The 20,200-nt window shown below is 40.3% G+C and overlaps 1 protein-coding gene across 1 annotated transcript in view; it reads right to left on the bottom strand.

Annotated features, from left to right (window-relative positions):
- The window catches only part of LOC134398220 (protein eyes shut homolog), a 614,610-nt gene that overhangs the window by 226,585 nt on the left and 367,825 nt on the right, over window positions 1-20,200 (bottom strand). Inside the window, exon 23 of the mRNA XM_063125472.1 lies at window positions 16,143-16,255. Coding sequence (XP_062981542.1) covers window positions 16,143-16,255 — 113 coding nt within the window. The remainder of the gene's footprint in view (window positions 1-16,142; window positions 16,256-20,200) is intronic.

Here is a 20,200-nt window from a genome sequence, read left to right as displayed (position 1 = left end):
GGAAGAGTTTTAAATGCAATACAGGTGATAAAAAAGTCTAAGATTAAAGCGGGAATGCTGGCATTGGATATTTTCAAGGCTTTTGATTGTGTGAGCTGGCAAGCTCTAAAGATGGTTTTAAATAAAATGGGATTTGGAAATAAATTTAAAGCTATAATAGAACAGTTGTACTCTCAAAATACAGCCGTAGTGGTAGTGAATGATGGAGTTACGGATAAGATACGACTAGCCAGAGGGACAAGGCAAGGATGTCCACTCTCGCCGGTCCTGTTTGTAATGGTAATGGAATTATTGGCGAATGCAATAAGAGATGATGAGGAGATAGAAGGAATAGGTAGTATGAAAAAAATAAAACTGAATATGTTTGCAGATGATACCTAGCTAACCATTAAAAATCCAATAGGAAAGATGGGAAAAATTAAACAGCAATTGAGAGAATTTGAGGATATTACTGGGTTAAGAATAAATTGGTCCAAATCAGAGATGATGTTATTTAATTATACTAAAAAGGAAGAGAAGGATTGGGAAGAAAAGGGAAGAGAAATGAGAGTTAAGGAACAGATTAGATATTTGGGAATTAAAATTACACAGAATTTAGAGAGTTTAGAGAAAGAGAATTTAAATACTTTAAAAAAGAGAGATTTTAGTAAAATTGGAAAAATATAAAAGATTAAATTTATCCTGGTTTGGAAGAATAGCATTAATAAAAATGAAGATTTTAGCAAAGATCAATTTTGTGTTTAGGATGCTACCAATAAAAATTTCAGAATTAGAGATAAAAAGTTGGCAAAATATTATAAATAATTATTTTAATGGAGATAAGAAAGTGAGGGTAAATAAGAGTAAATGGCATTTAAGTCAAAAAAGGGAGGATTGGGTCTCCCAAATATTAAACTATATTGTGTAGCTAACAGGCTAAGACATATTGTGGAGGCAATTATAGGAATAGGAGAATTAGATTGGATGGAGGATAAAACTACAAGTAATATAGAGATCAATCTGGAAAATGTATTTTTCAGGGAAGGAAAAAAAATGGGTAGAAAGTATAGGTAACCCGCTCTTAAGGTTTCACAGGGAAATTTGGAGCAAATATAAAGGGGAGCTGCTTCCGAGCAGCTCCCCTTTGTCACCGGTAATAATGTTAAAAAATTTCCCGGAGGAATTAAAGAGTAGATTAAGTAAAGTTTTAATAGAAAAAAATAAAATGAAATTAAGGGAATGGTTAAGAGAAATGAATACAAGAGAGGATATGGAAGAGGTTCTAAAAGATAAAAAATTAACTTGGTTAAATTATTGGCAATTAGAACAGTGGACTAAAAAGTGGGTCAGAGAAAATGGAGATTGTAGAGAACTGACGAAGTTTGAGGAATTAATAGTTAAGAAAGAAAATGATAGGGGGGAAAGAATAGCGTCAAAAGGGTTAATGAGTGAAATATATAGAATATTGGTGGAGAAAGGGTTGATGGATATTTCAGGTAAAATGGTTTGGGAGACAGATTTGAAAGTACAAATAGGACAACAGAGCTGGGAGGGACTATGGAAACAAAGAGCGTTGAGAAATATGTCAGTAAGAATAAAAGATAATTATTTTAAAATTATATGGAGGTGGTACCTAACCCTGGTTAGATTAAACAAGATAAATAATCAGCAATCAGCAAATTGTTGGAGAGGATGTGGGGGGAAAGGAACGTATTTACATATGTGGTGGGAATGCAATTATGTACAAAAATTTTGGAAGATGGTGTTTTTGGAGATTGAAGAAATTGTGGAAATGAAGATAGAACGAACACCAAAAGTTGCATTACTGTCACTATTTGAAGATTTAAAATGTAAAAAAGAAATTAAGGAATTGATAACAAATTTGCTGACTGCAGCAAGATTGATTGTAGCTAGGAACTGGAAGATTCAAGGGGAATATTCTATTGAAGAATGGTATAAAGAAGTATGGGATATAGCTATTAATGATAAATTGACTTGTAATATTAAATGGAGAAGAGGTATAGCTAAAACAAATGATTTTGAAGGAATTTGGAAACAGTTCCTAATATTTGTGTTTTCTAAGGGAAGTGGGAAACCGCCAGCAGAAGAAAGTATGAGATTTTGGAATCAGGAATGAGATCCCGAGGTGGGGGGTGCACTTATATGTTAAGTTTGATTCTGTTATTTAGATATGATATTATGTATTCAACATTTATTCAACATTCATGTAGTATGCTGTTTTCTTTAATTGTAATGTTGTATGTTCAAGTATTGTAGAAAATAAAAAATTAAAAAAGAAAGAAAGAAGAAAAAGGCCTTCCATACTGAAAACTGAAAGAGCCTTCAGCCTGGTCAAGGACTTCTCAAGAAAAGTGAATGTAAATTCTGCACCATATTAATTATATGGGATTCTGGTAGGAATCCTACGTATGTAACCTCAATTACTCCTGGAAATGGATCTTTAATTTCAGAGTGTCTCTACATTAAGGGGAAATCATGTTGCTTGCCTTGGGCTTTGTGCTTCCTGGTTCTTTGACGCAATTGTTATGGGCTGCATTACATGGGTGGAGAGGGGCAACCAGGTACTTTGAATTGAATGCTTCTCCTCCCTTCACTTGTATTGAAACAGTGCCATCTAGTAGTGGAAGATCCCACTTTCCCCCAGCTATTACCACATTAAAAGTGGTTCATTTCATACTGGGATTTCCAGGGGATACCATGAGAAATGTCCTGCTCATTAACGACATCATGTAATGGACCTGAAATCCTCCATGAATGGCCAATCATGAGTGTGCAATACATTACTCATTTAGAGGAGGACTTTGTGATATCTCTAATGGGTATCTAGATATTCAGCCACCCACGATTTTAAACTCCTCAAATGATTTACCTGATTGACTAGTTGTTACTGTATCAGAAAGTAAGGATCAGATTTTTCCCTTCTGGAGAGACAAAGCTCTCAGAGAAGACATGATGCCTTCCCACCCCCCGAGAAGTTTTTGTTTTGGATGCTAATTGGTGGGCTCCATTTTTCAGCCATTCTGTTTACTTTTATAAATGCATCTGGTACCTTGATTCAGGGGTAGACAACAAGGAGATTAAGAAAGGAGATTCTTGGGACCTGGAGGATTATAGGCCTATTTGTCTGCTTGATGCGGTTTCCAGGATACATTCTAGGTATCTCTTTTATAAACAGCAAATGATAATTCTATTATATATGAAGAGCAGGCTGGCTTTAGGAAAATTAATCCGGGTTTTGATAAACTATGTTATTTCAAAATGTACCAAAGTTCCACACAGATAAAAGCCATGACTGTTCACCAACTGTGTCTATCAGGTGTAAATGATTCAGGAGCAGAAATGGTACAGCTAGATTAGATTATTTAAGGACATTTTATTGAGAATTCCTCCCCCATCCCTCTGACTCTGATTTTCATACTTCACCAACTCTATCTTAGGCAATACTAACATCAATATATTGGGGAGATATATATATATATACTTCAGAATGTGACACTTTAGCGGAATCCTGTGTAATTGGCTGCACTGCTAAAGCCTCCAGCGCAAAGCCTGTCTGGTTCATTTATTTCCAAAAAATCGTAAAGTCTTGTACAACCAACAACATACCAACAGTAAGTCAAGAATAATTAAGGAGACTAAAATAGAAATTATGCAATCTCTTTTCCTACGCTGTTTATGGTGATTTAAAGTACAAAACCATGTAGCTGCTGCAAAGAATAAAGCCGGAAAGCATGAAAGAGAGAGATTTTTTTTATTTGTGGTGTGCTGATCAAGGAAAGCAGTTCATAAACAAGCTGGAAATTGTATTTGTAAGCACACCTAGTTTTCATATCCAACACGTTTCACCAGAGCACTTCTTTAAAAGACAGCACTGAAAATTTAAACTATTTATTTATTTATTTATTTAGCATTTATATCATATATTCAAACTAATCTATTAAACATATTCATGCTTAACATAAAAGTGCACCCCCCACCTCGGGATCTCATTCCTGTTTCCAAATTTAAACAATTTATAAATTTAAACAATTTATAATGGTTCTGAACATTTAAAATATAAGGTAGGGGTATGCCTGCCACTTTTTCTGATGTGATCAGTGCAATGTATCGTTTCAATGAGAATGCTGAAGAAAAAAGGATAACAGGGGGTACGGAGGGGTGGGGAGAAGGAACACATGCAAAGGCTGATAGGAAATTGCACAGAGAAAAGAATACAATGAAACAAATGTAAAAGAAAATTTGGGAAAATCAAAGAGGGCAAGTCAAACACAGAAGACAAAACTGAAAAAAGCAGTGCTCAGGCATCAGAAAGTGAACAAGAGACAGGCATACAGAAATAGGTTCAAACTTTAGGGCTGTTGCGTCAATTTTATTTTTCTTGCGCAGAATGTATATGAAATAGCATGCAAACTGTGTGCAGATCATGCATTTTTCTGACATACACTCTCTCACACACACACAGAGGAACAATGCAAAGTAATTTAGCTCAATTCCCTGAGGAAAGTCTGGATAACCCCTACAACCAGGGCCAAATGCAACCCTCCCAAATCCAACCTTAGTTGACAACCAAGAGGGAGACAAGAAAACGGTGTGGAAGAATGATGTCTGTGGCATCATTCTTCCATAACAACTACAGCACATTATAAATGCATTTCTCAGAGAGGGGAGTTTCCCATCATGCTTAAAAGAGGTGGTAGTACAGCCACTTTTAAAAAAGTCCTCCCTGGACCCCCTGGACCTTAATAATTACAAACTTGATAATAAATATCAAATCTTCCATTTTTGGGCAAAGTGTTCGAGAGGGCAGTTGCCTTCCAACTCCAAGCATTCTTGGATGATGCAGATTTTCTAGACCTATTTCAAACAGGATATGGAGCAGGATATGGAGTTGAGACTGCTGTGGTCGCCTTAGTGGATGATCTACGCCTGAGTATTGACAGGGGGAATGTGTCCCTGCTGGTACTTTGGGACCTCTCAGCAGCTTTTGATACCATTGACCATGGTTTCCTTCTGGATTGCCTGAGGGGACTGGGAATTGGGGGCACTGTGCTCCAGTGGTTCTGGACCTACCTCTAGGGCAGGTTCCAGATGGTGATGCTTGGGGATAGCTGCTCCTCAAAGAAGGAGCTGCTGTGTGGTTACCACAAGGTGCCATCCTTTCCCCAATGCTATTTCATATTTACATGAAACCATTGGGAGAGATCATCCAGATATATGGGGCGGGGTGCTATCAGTATGCTGATGACACCCAAATATATTTTTCTATGCCTTCGACAACAGCGTCAGCTAAGGATAGTGTGTCTCCTCTGAATGAATGCTTGGAAGCGGTAATGGTCTGGATGAGGAAAAACAAACTGAAGCTGAATCCAGACAAGACGGAGGTGCTTGCTGTCAAAGGCCTGGGTTTGGAGGTGTGTCAACCAGTTTTGGATGGGGTTACACTCCCCCTGAAAGACTGTGTCCACAGCTTGGGAGTGCTCCTGGATCCATCACTCCAAATGACAGCCCAGATAGATGCGACGGCCAGGAGTGCCTACTATCAGCTTTGGCTGATTCGCCAGCTGTGCCCCTTCCTAGAGCCAGAAGACCTAAAGACGGTAGTGCACGCACTGGTAACTTCAAGGCTCAACTTCTGCAATGAACTCTACATAGGTCTACCTTTGTGCCTAGTCCGGAAACTGCAGCTAGTTCAAAATATGGCAGCCAGGCTGGTCACCGGTACACCTAGGGGTGACCACATTACACCAGTTTTAAAATCTCTTCACTGGCTGCCAATTAGTTTCCGGGTTAGGTATAAAATGTTGGTTATCACCTTTAAAGCCCTACATGGTTTGGGTTCAGGCTACCTGCGGGATTGCTTTCTCCCGTACAATCCGCCCCGCACACTCAGGTCCTCTGGGAAGGGTTTACTCCAGCCAACAAAAACAAGGCTGACAACTATTACCCAGAGGACCTTTTCTTCTGCCGCTCCCAGTTTGTGGAATGGCTTGCTGGGAGAGATTTGTCAACTTTACAGTCTTCCAGAATTTAAGAAAGCCGTAAAGACTGATCTCTTCCGGCAGGCCTACCCAGTTGAATTTTAAAATTGCCTTTTAATAATGTGCTGCTTTTAATAATGTATTAGTTTTAAATATTTTAATTAGTTTAATGATGTTTGCATTCGTGTTGTACCCTGCCTCGATCCAGAGGGAGAGGTGGGTAACAAATAAATTTATTATTATCATTATCATTATCATTATCATCATCATCATCATCATCATCATTATTATTTGGATTTGAAACATTATATGTGGGATGGAGTGGTACAGCCCAGAACCACTGTCTTCCATCCTTAAAGGGTCCCTCCTGTAAAACTAATAGTCACCTAGGGATATACCATCCTCAACGGAAGCACTTCTAGCTTTACCTTTCTATTTCTCCCTCAGACAGTCTGTTTCATTGCTGAACTGCTGGCCTAAGGAATATCTCTTGCTGAGTTTTGATGTTACTGCTCGTCAGAAGAGGAAGGGAAGCTCTGATCAGGGAGATCACCTGGAATCAGGGGCAAGCTGAACCAGCATTTCCTGGAATGTGTTGAGAAACAGCAGGTGCAGACATAGTTGTGAATGTCAACATCTTTGGCTCAGATTATCTTGTATTCATAACCAATTACCCAGTAATGAATCTGATATAATGGAAGGCACTGTCTAAGGAAATAAGTGGATAGAGTCATCTGGCCAAAGTTTGCTGAAGAAATGAAAACCTAGAGGAAAACAGGCAGTCGTATCTCAAAATACAAGGAAGATAAAACGTTCCTGGCATGAGGATAATTGCACTGCTTAATCAGCTGGCAAGCAAAGGGCACAGTAGTGAAGATTCTCAATGTGTGGATATGCAATATTTTCAAGGATAGCATTTTACAGATGGTTAGTTTGCAGTCTTGTGGCAGATATCATATTACACCCTGTTATATTGTGTGCAGTATGACCCAGCTTAACTGTTTTCAAAAACATTTAGGGAAGCTTGGAAAATAGTTGGAAAATTAGCATGGGGTTGAAGAGGTGGTGTAATTACACAAGGTTCCCTGTCTGGCTAAACTGACTAAACCGAGAAAGGGGGTTGAACTTGCTTTCCCATTTGAATGGGAACAGACTATTGAGAATCATTCCTACTGAAAAGAACAAATCAGATTATTTCACCCCTTTCCTCTTACAATATCTTACTGTTCTCTCTCTCTCTCTCTCTCTCTCTCTCTCTCTCTCTCTCTCTCTCTCTCTCTCTTTCTCGTTGCTTTTTCTTTCTCTCTCAGATCTGTGGTTTTGTCCTGGACTCTTACTTGCCACTGTAAATATTACATTTTCACTTCAAGAGGCAAAAAGCAAAGCAAAACAACAGCAAAAAACCACAGACGTGCACAGCCTCCCTATGTAGAACTATGAACCGACCATGATTCTAGCAAGGGAAATAAGCAATGATTGCTTATTTCGCCCACCATGGATGCCGGTTGTGGGAGGTGGGCAGCAACCCACACATAACCCATGGTCTGTATTAGGGTTATCTGAGGGTTCCTGCTCCCTCAAATAAGCCATGCAGGAAAGAAGATATGGCAGGGACATTGTGACAAAAAGCAATGGAGTGTTCCACCGTACATTCATTACAGCTTTTATATTTGCAACTTCTCATTTTCTCACTCTCAAGAAATAACATGAAAGAGGGAAAAGGATACATTTGCAAATGTCGGAATAAAAACTTAGCTTCCGTTTTACGATTCTCAAAAGCATCCCCGTCATAGGAAGACTTTGGCAGAATCTACACTACTGCTTTATAGTGGTATTGAAGTGCACTGACAACTGTTGGGGCCCACTGAGACATCTACACTAAGCAGGATATAGCACTATGAAAGCAATATGAAAGTGGTATATGGCATGTGCCATGGGCCCCAACAGTTGTCAGTGCACTTCAATACTGCTATAAAGCAGTAGTGTAGATCCTGCCTCTGTATATTTATTTATTTATTTATTTTATTACATTTATATACCGCCCCACAGCCGAAGCTCTCTGGGCGGTTTACAACAATTAAAATAGCAAACATTAAAAGTATACAAAATTTAAAAAACATAAAAACAGTATAAAAACAGTATCCATTTAAAAACAACAAGTATACTTCTTTCATACCACTTTCATAGTGCTATATCCTGCTTTGTGTAGATCTGGCCTATGGGTGTGCAACTTGTCAGCACAGTTTTGAAACTAGAAGGAAAACAGTCTTCATTCCTAAGCCAGCAATTATGTTTTTTAAAGGGATCTTATTTGGGACCAAGAGCTGAAGGGACAGCAACACTGACTTTGCCCACTGATTCATTCCTGAGTGAGCCAACATACAGAGGCTGTTTGCATGACATGGTAGCCCATCATGGGTTATGTAATCCACAGTCAGGCTGTGGCATGTACAACTGACATTTTGAATATGCAACCCCTGCTTGAGAGTTGTCATGTCATGTGACTCTGGTGAGTGTGGCTCATGCAAGGGTAAAACAACCCTTGCATAGCCATGGTCTATATTAGGGTTAATATGAGAGTCGTTTAACCCTCACACAACCCACAATCACTGGGGGTCACACGACATGACACAGCAACTGTGATATGTGGATGTATGTACCTTTAAGAGGTCTGTAGCTGCTAGTCTCCAGGTCCTCATCGAAGGCCTGGGCGGGGCCTCTGTTTCATCCACTTGGTGGTGTGGGCCTTGCTGCAGGGAGTTTTGTGTGTCACTGTTCTAGGAGGTTTCAGTAATAAAGGAATCCAGCAAGGAAAAGGCTCTGAAGTTATTGCCTGGTAGTCTAGGGGCAAGCGGCAGGCTGAGCAGGTAAGCTCACCCATATTAGGGTTAATATGAGAGTCGTTTAACCCTCACACAACCCACAATCACTGGGGGTCACACGACATGATAGAGCAACTCCTGAGTGAGGAGTGGATATGCAACCTGACACTCACAGGTGCTGTGGCTCATCGTGGGTTAAATAATCCACGATGTGTCATGGCATGTTGTCCAAATTCGATCACAGGCAAAGGACACTAAGGGCCAAACTATACCTTGCAGACAGCTATATGTATCTTTGGTCCAATGGCTGCTTCTCGGCAACAAATAGTCTACCAGATGGTTCCAGTGAAATGAAGCAGCAGGAGGTGAAGGAAACTTAACCCTTCCCATCCCTGCCATAATTCCCTTACCTCTTCCACACTACACCCCTTTGATCCTGCATGGGGTAAAGCAGCTCGAGTTTCAGGAATTAAACAGAGGGCAAGGGAGGCATGAAGCAGTCCAACAGTCCTTCATTGTATGTTTTGCAATTCATTGCATTTGTGGTGTTCATCTTGGGTTGTGAGGGGAGGGAAAGACTTGGTATATTGTGAATAAACACTTTTCATCTTGTGTTGTTTTTAGATTATGTTTTTATGGTATTCAGTTTTATGTGTATTGTGCTGATTATGATTTATCTTGATTACAGTTTTTCTGTGTTATATTAATTATGGATTTCTGCATTGTGTGTGTAAATCACTTTAAGACTGCTTTTTGCAATGCATAACTTTAAATAAATAAGTGTGAAAACCTATACATCTATAGACAGAAAAAAGTCTTATAATTTCCAGAATTCCCCAGCCAGCTTGGAATTGTGCTACTTTTTTTTCCATTTTAAGCATGCATAGGATTGCGTTCTAAACCTTCTTGTGTGTATGAAGAAGCCATAAAACGCTGTGTTAGGTTTTCCTGCCCCCACTTTACGCACCTGGGATCTTTCCCCCTAGTTACTGCATCTTAGCCAAAAGAAAGAAGTTCAGGTGCAAAATAAGAGGAAGGCCCTACTGAAGCTTTGGTCACAATGAAGAAGACACATGCCAGGAAGAGCTAGTGTGGTGCTGTGGTTAGAGTGTTGGACTGGGAGTTGGTAGATCCGGGTTCTAGTCCCCAATCAGCCGTGGAAGCTCACTGGGTGATTTTGGGCCAATCACAAACTCTCAGCCTAGCCTACCTCCACGGTTGTTGTTGTGAGGATAAAATGGAAAGGAGGATTATGTACACTACCGTGGGTTCCTTGGAGGAAAAAAAGGTGGGATATAAATGCAACAAAATAATAATAATGCATGAATTGAGTCTATGTGGGAGAAGCCATCTGATATACCTAACAAAGGGGGAAGAGATTGTCTGGAATAGAAGGTCATATTGTAGGGTGGATGGACAACCTCTGGCAGCTGTACTACATCCCCAAGCTGCCAGTTGCATATCCCTGCCCAACAACCTCGTCATTCTAGAAAACAATTGGATATTCTTACATCTTATATACAGTAGAGGCTTAAATCACGCTGGCCCATGATATAAAATGTGAAATACCCGCTGCCTCCTGAGCAGAACAGTTTTAAAGAAGGAGAGCAAACAGTCTCCAAAAGGTTAATGAACTGCATATAGAGTTTGTTTTTGAAGACTCACTAAATTCTACACACGCATTAGCTTGCCTTTTGGTATTTTGAAATCCAAACAGATCTAGTTATAGAAATGGCAGAACCTATTTGAGTAAATTCCAAACTGCTTAAATATTCATAACTTTAAAATATACTCACAAACCTGTGCCTTAAAAAAGATCATGAAATGTGGGCTTACTTTGATTCAAAACAGTGCTGGAAGAATAATTAGTTAGCTGGAGCTCATCACAGTGGTAGGATAAATTGAGGAAAATATTAGAGAATCCACAGACAAAAGTGAAAAGGGATTGTGGAGAAGTTTGAATAAAGTTTATCTGATTTTTTTTTTTAAAGAACCTCTCTTTTTAAAATACTCCACACTAAAATGTTTTTATTAGGTAACATGGGCTTGGTACTATATTTTGAAATATTGCTGTAGAAAGCTTTTGTTGTACATAGGCCATAGATCACAAATAAAAGCATGAAAGAACAAATGCAGTAAACATTTCAGTCCTCTCAATCCACATGTTATAAGCAGCAGGGAAAAGTGGATGAACAAGAGAATCAACACCTCCTCTGTTAAGGAGCAAAAAGCACCTTGAGCATCCTCACCATAGGCAGATGCATTGTCCTTCTCCATCTGAGATTCCATCATCTGCCATGGGCAGGTGAGGAGGTGCAATGTGGGAGAGGCAACTAGATCAGGAACAGTTCCAGTACTGCCACCAGCACTGCAGGTACCAGGAGTTGAAGAAGAAAGCATGTTTGCCATTTCCCAATTATCCTTACATATAGGTGACTCCATTCATCAATAGTAATAAGGTCATTTCTCCAGCTAATCACCATTCCAAGCTAATGAGCCTGGATCCTACATATCTAACAGGCTGCCTTTACCTTTATGTCTTCAGGTGAAAACATTGTGATTCTTTTGGCATGCCAAGTCCGAACAATGAAGTCTTTGCTTTTAAACACCTTGACTTGAAAATTCACGCAAACCTGACAGTATTTCCAGTAATGGAAAAACAACAACAACAACTGCAATTATTCCAATTTAAGTTTAATGTTGGGTGAAATATTATGTGCCTTGAGTTGTTGTTTTTCTTTAAAAAAAAAACACTTTATTTTTTAGGTTTTTTTTATCTGTTTAAAATGTGCGTCTTAGGCCAGATCTACACCGTGTGTCAAATCTTTACAAATGTGGAATAAAAAAGCAAGAAATAACACCAATGAAAGCGGTATATGGGATGTGTAATGTGCCCGAACAGTTATCAGTGCACTTCAATACTGCTATAAAGCAGTAGTGTAGATCTAGCCTTAGAGCTCATTCACATGTTCAAGCAGATATGTGGTACAGTCCTCCATGCGAATGCACCACTTTAGAAGGCACATTTGGGAGCACTTGTTTGACAGCACCCCATATCTCAATCTGGTTAGAAGTAGGGAAGTCTCCTTCTGGCTGTGTGAGCATTCCATGTGTGTAATCTTTCATACAAGCGACCCTTCCTATGCATTCTGGAGTGGCACAGCACCAGTGCCAAACCTCCAGCCTGGGAGCCCAATCTCAGGATCCCAATCTGGTCCTTCAGAGCAGAAGGATGAGAGTTTTCAAGAAGCAACAAATGCTTGGCATACAAGCTAAGAGATGATGATGATGATGATGATGATGATATTTCTTACCCATCTCTCCATTTTGATCGAGGTGGGGAACAACAGTAAGTATAAAACACATAAAATACTGATTAAAAACATAGTAGACATTGTTAAAACATCCTAAAAGCATCCTAAAATTCCACTAGATAGGCCTGCTGGAATAATTGGGTTTTATAATTAGGTTTTATCATTGTTTGGACTATTTTACTTGGACTCACGAAACTACAGTCTAGCGTTTTTCTCCTCCATTTCCTTCTTCAGCTCCTGATGAAGGACAATGTCTGAAATGCATTGAGTACATTGAAGAAGTGGTTTAAGAATAAAAATAAAGATTTATAGCACCAGAGCTTCACTCTCCCCTTTTTTCCCTTGGTTTGGTGGTGCTTCTTTCCCTTGCTTTTGCACCAGTTCCTTCAGGGTTCCCCAGAATGCCCCAGCCCCTGGCCCCGTCCCTTTCCTCCAGCTAGTCATTAGGTAGTTTCCCAGCTTCTCTGCATTCCCCCATCCAAAATGTTGAACTGCATCTCATAAGGTTTAGTGCTATAAGCTAAAATAAACTGCCCCCCACCCCTGTTCACCACAGGAATGTCGCTCCCAAGAACTTCTCTGAAATGGAATTTGGCCCTTGAGCTAAAGAGGTTCTGCACCCCTGTAGCACAGTCACACACTCTGCACCCATCCCTCCTCTCCCCCCATCCCAGGGCTGCGGGAGCCTAAACCAATCCAAGTGCAAACATACCTACCTACACCCACAAAAGCTATGGCTTCAGTAACTAAACACGTTAAGTAGCTGTACATTTTAAAATAATTCTCTCTCCCACATGCACACACAATAGGGTTGTCAATTTGTCTGCTTAGACTTCCATGTCTTTAATAGCTGTATATGGCAGGCAAAAAATCAAGAGGTGCCATTTTTCCTAACATGGAAATAAAGTGTTGAGAAAAGTTTCACCAGTTGACTTACTAAATGCCATTCAGTAGTTAAACTACTACACAAATAGTGTCAATCTTTAAAAAGAAAAAGAGAGAGAAGCTTCTATAACTCCAGAGGCTTGGAGTATGTAAATTGCCTACTACCAGTCCATTAAATCTGAAAATACAATTTTAATTTGTTGTTTATCTACCTATTGCAGGCTAAATGTCATACATGACTGCAAAAGCCAACAATTACATTCAACTTCCATTCAATGTAAACCAAAAATTAACACCATAATGCAGGATGCTTGCTTGCATGGGTTTAAACCTACAGGACGGCAGTTAACATTGAATCAGGCAGACCCAATTTCACTGGTGATAAAGTTGGCACCATAAAAAAAAAAGCGAGGATATTAGAATTGAGCAATATAAAAGGCCTTGCCTGCTGAATGCAGAGCAACATTCATCTTGTTTTTTTCTCTCTCTTTTAAATAAATTGCTGACACTTTTGAAACAGTTTTAGAATTTTCATTAAACTATATAAGGTCTGCACATGGTAGAGTTTGAAAGAATTGTTTGGCATATAGAGGATTCCAAGCAAAATGTCTTTATTTATTTTATTTTTTAAAAGTTCAATAGAAATTGTATCATGGAGTGATACAAGGAGACCACATTCTAAGACAAAGCCCACAGAATCAAAGTGGCTATACAATATATCTATTTGCTATCCTGACATTATTTATTATTATAAATCGTAATGTAAGTATGGCTTGTATTCAATTGTTGTGCGATTGGATGGCAGCTCAAGCAAACAATTTTCCTTCCCTCACTTTCTCCCTCCCACACCCTCCTGTGTCCTCAAAACCCCCCACAAAACATTTCTCCAGATGGTTGGGTGGGGTCCTGAACTGTGGGGTTCTGTGTTGTAGACCACTGTAGTGTGAGGGAGGAATTTCTTAAAATCAGGTGAAGGTATCTTGTGCCAGTGAAGCTCCCATGGGTGCAAGATCCCTCATCCAGATGTCAGTTGATTCCCCCCTTGTAATGCAGTCCTGTACAACAGGTGGATGCAGAGGGGAGGAGGAGAAGAGAAAGATCACTTGCGTGACCCTGCCTTCTACTTACACAACCATTGGATACCGCCCTACATAGGTGACCACAACAAACCTCCACATACAACCATAAAAGCTAATGGGGCGGTATATAAATGTAATAAATAAATAAATAAATAAATAAATAAGGGTCTCGGTAAATTTCCAGTTTTTGCCATCTGTCTGGAACCACAAATAAACAGGAGGATGTCAAAATCCCTGCCAGGCCTCAATGTTTTATATGGTGGGACATTAGGATCTCAGTAAGTTTCCACTTGTTGTCTGGAATTACAAATAAACAGGAGGATGTCCCCTGTCAGGCCCAAAACACAAGTTTAGTGAGCGGCATTTGACTTGGCAGTTAAGAAATAGTTTAGGCCAAAAATATGTGAAGAATTCATCAGATGAATGTTGGAATCACCATACAAGTCAAACTTGAAAATGTCAGAACAAATTGAATGTGTTTTGAATACATGTTTTGCTTTGAGTTACTTTTATATTTCATCTTTTTACCTACATGTTGCCTTGCCCCTTCAAATCTCAGCTGCTGCCTGAATGTCTTACATGATGTTAGCTGGCAGAATAGTTATGTAGAACCCAAAAGCTTGCCTAACGTCTGGGTAGGCCCACGACTAGATGAGTTTTATGGAGTAGCCATCCACTACTACCAGAGTCCACCCTTTGCATGTTCTGCTTCTTTCAGGCCAAGCAAATTCCTTTCCCAGCAATTGGGTTGAGGGTGTGCCTGGTGCCAATGCACAGGGACAGGTTGGCCATTCAGCTAATGCTGAGATAATAATTAGTATAAGCAGGGCTGGTCTCAACAGTGGGTATGGTTGGGCACCTGCCATTGGCTTACACCCTAGCAGGGGTGCACTGACAAGAGCCCCCTGTAGTTGCTCTTCCTCTTCACAATTACAGCCTGCTCATTCACCCGTCTCTCATTCTGTCCCAGAAGGAGAAGGAGAAATAGATGCTACTGCCTGCTTGCTCACTCATTCTCTGCCTGTCAAGAGTGGTAGCAATGATGAAAGAAAAAGAGGAGTATTAGCAGCTGGTGACAATGCCAGCAAGAAAGTAGACTCACTCTGGCCTAATCTACACCAATCAGGATAATACACTATGAAAGCGGTACATAAAAGGCAGGAGCCACACTACTGCTTTATAGCGGTATTGAAGTGCACTGACAACTGTTGGGGCTCATTGACACATACCATATACCACCTTCATACCGCAATATCCTGCTTTGTGTGGTTCCTGCCTTTTACATACCACTTTCATAGTGGAATATCCTGCTTGGTGTAGATTAGGCCTTAGAGAGGGGCCCTCTGGAACCTAAAAAAATCTGGACCCAGCACTGAGCTCCAGGCCTGTGCTGCAGCTGACACACTTGATGTCTCAATATTTCTTTTTGAATGAGATATAATAATATTGAATAGCAAACAAAATGGTGTGGGTGCTGCAACATGTGGGAAGTGGTTCCACGCATAATTCACTATGCCGATACTACCTCCTGGTTAGAAAGCTTAATGGTCTCTGTAAAAGAATCATGTTTACTGCTTTCTTTCCAAATGATATAGCTAATGAATAGCTAACAAAACAGCAGACCAGAGAAATATTAGTTTTCAACCATTTATTTTATGCTCATAGCTATTGGTGTTTTCTGCCATCTTCTATCCCACCAATTCTCCTCCCTTTGACATACAACATTTATGGAGATTCTAATATAGTCAGGAGAAATGCATAGCACCCCCCTTTCCCCTTTGGTTTTTATCTTGCATTTTCTGTTCAGCCTAAAATGCCTTAGCTGCCCTGGGCAGATGCTCAGTATGTAAGTTATCAGGCTTAATTGGAGTATTTTTAAGACTCACACAAACAAACAAATTAGGAAAATGGAACATGGAAGGAAACAACCCTCCATCCCCCACCCCACATAATTCTTCTACATGTATCTCAGAACCACTCAAAAACACGATGCTGTGTCTGGCGCCAATAAAACCTTAAAGGATCAGTTTCTTTTAAATGGAAAAGACATGGAAGGTGATTTACCTGCAGCTGTCAATATTGTTTCTATCCACAGCATTAGAAAAGGTAAAAGGTCCCATGTTATTGATTTTTGTAACTTCTATGCAGCCACTAAAATTGTAGACAGATGCAGTCACCTAAAGGGGAAGGAGGAGAAATCAAAAGAGTTAGATATCTATCATGGTTGTGATATAAAGTCAATCTAACTCTGAAATCACACACTTACCTGCCATAGGGAATTTTGCCTGATTCATGATAACCCCTGTACTGCAGTTGGGCTATGGTGCCATTCCCCACCCCCCAAATAAAAGTTTTCATGACAACAAAGGGTAAAATCTTTTCCCTCTAAATTTACACAAAATTCTGAGTATTTTTGATAGTATTATGTAGCCTGGTTTATTAAATGAAGATATTTAAACTATATAAAATACTCCTCCCCCCAAAAATAAATATAAGAGATACAATCCAGCCAAGCACTTTTAAATCCTATAGATTTCACTGTGAGAGATTTACATGTCTGTTCATGTATGGAAACCTGAAAAACCCAGAATTTAAAGGCAGCACTTAATTTGGGATTAATAGATTCTCTCTCAGAATTAATCACCATTATACAAAAGTTAATTCCCCAGACTCCAATTAAACATGTGAATCTTTCCCCTACATTCACTGCACAATCCTGTACCTGTCTAGCCAGAAACAAATCCCATTGAGATCAATGAAAAAATATAAATGTGAACTAGGCATGAAGAAGTCCAGTCTGCAAAATTCAGAAAATGTCTCCCAGCTGTTCATAAAATCCAGCCTTAGACATCTTCCCTTTGTTCTTATAAATGATGCTAATCTGGCTGTTTTTGTGAAGTCCCACATTTTGAATATCCATTCTCTGACGTCTGGGTTTTTAACTAATTTCGAGTACTTTGCACATATCACTCTGGTGACTACGGCCATATAGTTAGGAATTTCACTAAATTCTTATGTATGAATTCTTTTGCGTAAGTTTAAAAAAAGAGAGATGGATCAAGTCTAGCAGAACAGCCCAATATTGCTTCCATTATATTTTTACTTATTCCAATTTTTGTTGCCGACAGATATGATCACCACATAAGAAAGAAATCATCCTGGTTTTTAGGCACATCCTAAAATGATGATTATAGTCCTTACTAATTTTACTTATAGTTGCTGCAGTAATATGCCATCTCATAATAACTTTATTTACTTTATTTGTTACATTTTTATACTGCCCATCAGCCAAAGCTCTCTGGGCAGTGCACAATTAAAAACCATAAAACAAGTATAGATAAATTTTAAAACATTAAAAGTTTAAAAAGCAATATAAAACCAGCCAAGTTAACAACCAGGGAAAGCCTGTGTGAACACGTATGGTTTCAGGAGGCGTTTAAAAGATGTTATGTTTTCTGCCCCTTGAACTGCACAAGGGAGGGTCCTCCAGAGGGTGGGTGCCACCACCACAGAGAAGGCCTGCCATCCAGGTTCTTCATGGCGGCATTCTGTTTGTCTCAGAATGGCCAGTGGGGCCAGTTCTTCCTAATATTTATATGAAGTGAGATGTTATTCCCTACTAACCATAATGATGCAAAATTCTCATTTTGATGTTACTGTCATGTTTCCATCAGAGAGCTTTCAGAGTTGGAGTTTCAAGCAGCAGCAACACTAAGAAAGGCACAGATCTGTTCTCCAGTCCATCCCCAGTACCTGCTCCCCAGTAGAGTCCCCCACCCTAGATCCTGCACCCCATCCATTGAATCCTAGGGCTGTAGAACTGTCAAGATTGGACTTTGGACTTCAATGAGCAGGAAGGCCCTGAGGAGCATCCCACAACTTCAAACCTCATCCCCCAAGTGGAAACCAATGACTGTGTAAACAGGCACTGGCCCTTTAAGATGTAGGAGGTGGAGCTTCAGGGTGACTCTCTTTGGCCAGGCTGTAAAACTTGGCAGTTGTTCTATCCTGGTGCTGAGTAAACTTGTCCCTTTGCCTTAGATGCAGGATCGTTTGTACTGGTGCTGAAACCTAGCCACTGGTCTACTAATTCCAGTCTTGTTCAGGGTCCTGAATGCTCTGCTATAAGTTGGCTCCAACTTACAGTCTTGCCAACTTGCCTGAGTTGTTGCCTCCTGGTGGTGATGGAATTTGGGATAGATCATGACAATTGTGTCATAAATCCCTTTCCTTGTTCCACATCACACTCAAAAGTTAATATGTTTTATATGTTGGATAACAAATGTTTATTATACTCGTTTTTGCCTTTTTGAGTTTTGTGTCTTCTCTCAGATGATTATAAAGTTGTCCCAGGGATCCTATTTGGGATGAAAGGTGACTCATAAATTTATAAATAAATAAAATAAAAATATTTTTGATTATGTTAGATAAAAATTCTTTTGCTTGAAAGTATGCTGATCATAATAACTTTCAGTTCTATGTCTATATTTAATTTCATTGTAACTTAAGATTCTGTTGTTTATTATTAAGTATTTATATCTGTCTTCTACATTTTTCCCTATCAAAAGGTCTTTAGTGAAAAATGTAACAAATGCTGCAACAGATACAGACAGAATGAAAAGGCAAAAGCTTCCTAAAAGAATCAAGTTTAAAACCTGAGACTGTGGGCCTTGCTAGACCTACCTCAGAATCCGTGTGGGAGGAGCAGCCAGCCTGCGCTAGAAGTAGCATGGGCTGTTGCTCCTTTCCACACGTCAGACGCAACGGGGAAAGGAAAGCCCCGTCGCGTCCTCCATTTTTTAAAAGAAGTTAAAGGGGCCATGTGTGCAGGAGCACACCAACGAAAAGGTAAGTTGGTTTTTTTTAAAAAATAAAGGGTTCCCCGCTCCCCCTGCCCCCGATTTCCCCCCACAATGTCTGATGCCCCCCGCTCACCCCCTCTCGCCCCCCTCACTTGCCCCCCCACTCGTCCATCCATCTGCTCGCCGACCCCACTCGCCATGTCCGATGCCCCCTCCACCACCACCCTGGCCGCGATCTCCCCACCCTGGCTCCGCTCTCCCCCCCCATCTCTCCTTCCGGGTCCGCTCTTCCCCCCCGGCCCCGGCCCCCATCTCTCCCCCCCTTGCGATTCCCTCACCCCCGGCCCGATGGGCCTATGGAGCACTGTGCCCAGTGCGCGGCTTCTCCCAGCTACTCGCGAATAAGCCAGCAGCCGGGAAAAGCCGCAGAACCAGCTAGACTTTCTGGAAAAACTGGGCCACAAGTGGATCCAGTTATTCCAGGTCAAGGGAGGGTTTAGCCCGGCCTGACCCCGGGATCCCCTGTGCATCATCTGCATGCACAGCAGGGAGCCCGGGCCTCGCACCGGGCTAAACCCTCGTCTAGGAAGGCCCTGTGTTGAGGGGAAAATGGCACCCTGTCACAGTAGTACTATATTGGTACTACTATATTTGTGGTGCACCTCACATGATGCACCACAAAAGATAGTTGTAAGTATTGGCTTATGAGAACACCCTTCCTCCCAACAGGCAATTAATTAGTGCTGTCCTTTTGGCAGAGATATTTGAGCATAACAGTATGCACACAAGATACCATTGTGCGTGGCAATATCTGGATCAGGGTCAAAATTAGTTTGACAGGCTTCACCTTACATTTTAATGTGATCAGAGGTGTAATGTTCACATGGCCCTTATAAAACGTTATTCATTGATTCCTGCAGTAAATATTTCTGCCAAATGATTTATCAACCCCATGATGACTAGCTGTAACAGCCAGGGTTCTTTAAGGAGATTTGCCTTAAGCATCCGTGTTATCTTATGAATCTTTGGACTGTCCTTATTTCAACATCACACAAGCACTAATGTTTCAAATCAAATTCAACATTCAAATTCTTGTTATTGTTAGCATAAGAAGCAGAACAATAGTCCCTGATAAAACAGTCAAAGGTCAAAAGTAGCATCATTATAGCATTCATATCAGCTGCTGTCTTCATCGGAGTTCTTTCAGCATTTCTAATGTCAAGTTAGTGTGGGCAAAATCATCACCATAGCAACCTGAAATCTATATTGCACACTGAAGAGCAAATTAACAATGCAGTTTGGGAATATATAAAAAGGAGG

This window comes from Elgaria multicarinata, chromosome 4, assembly GCF_023053635.1.
Source record: "Elgaria multicarinata webbii isolate HBS135686 ecotype San Diego chromosome 4, rElgMul1.1.pri, whole genome shotgun sequence".
Taxonomy (NCBI): Eukaryota; Metazoa; Chordata; class Lepidosauria; order Squamata; family Anguidae; genus Elgaria; species Elgaria multicarinata.
The sequence above is the reverse complement of the archived record's forward strand: the minus strand, read 5'-3'. Positions and strand labels throughout refer to the sequence as shown.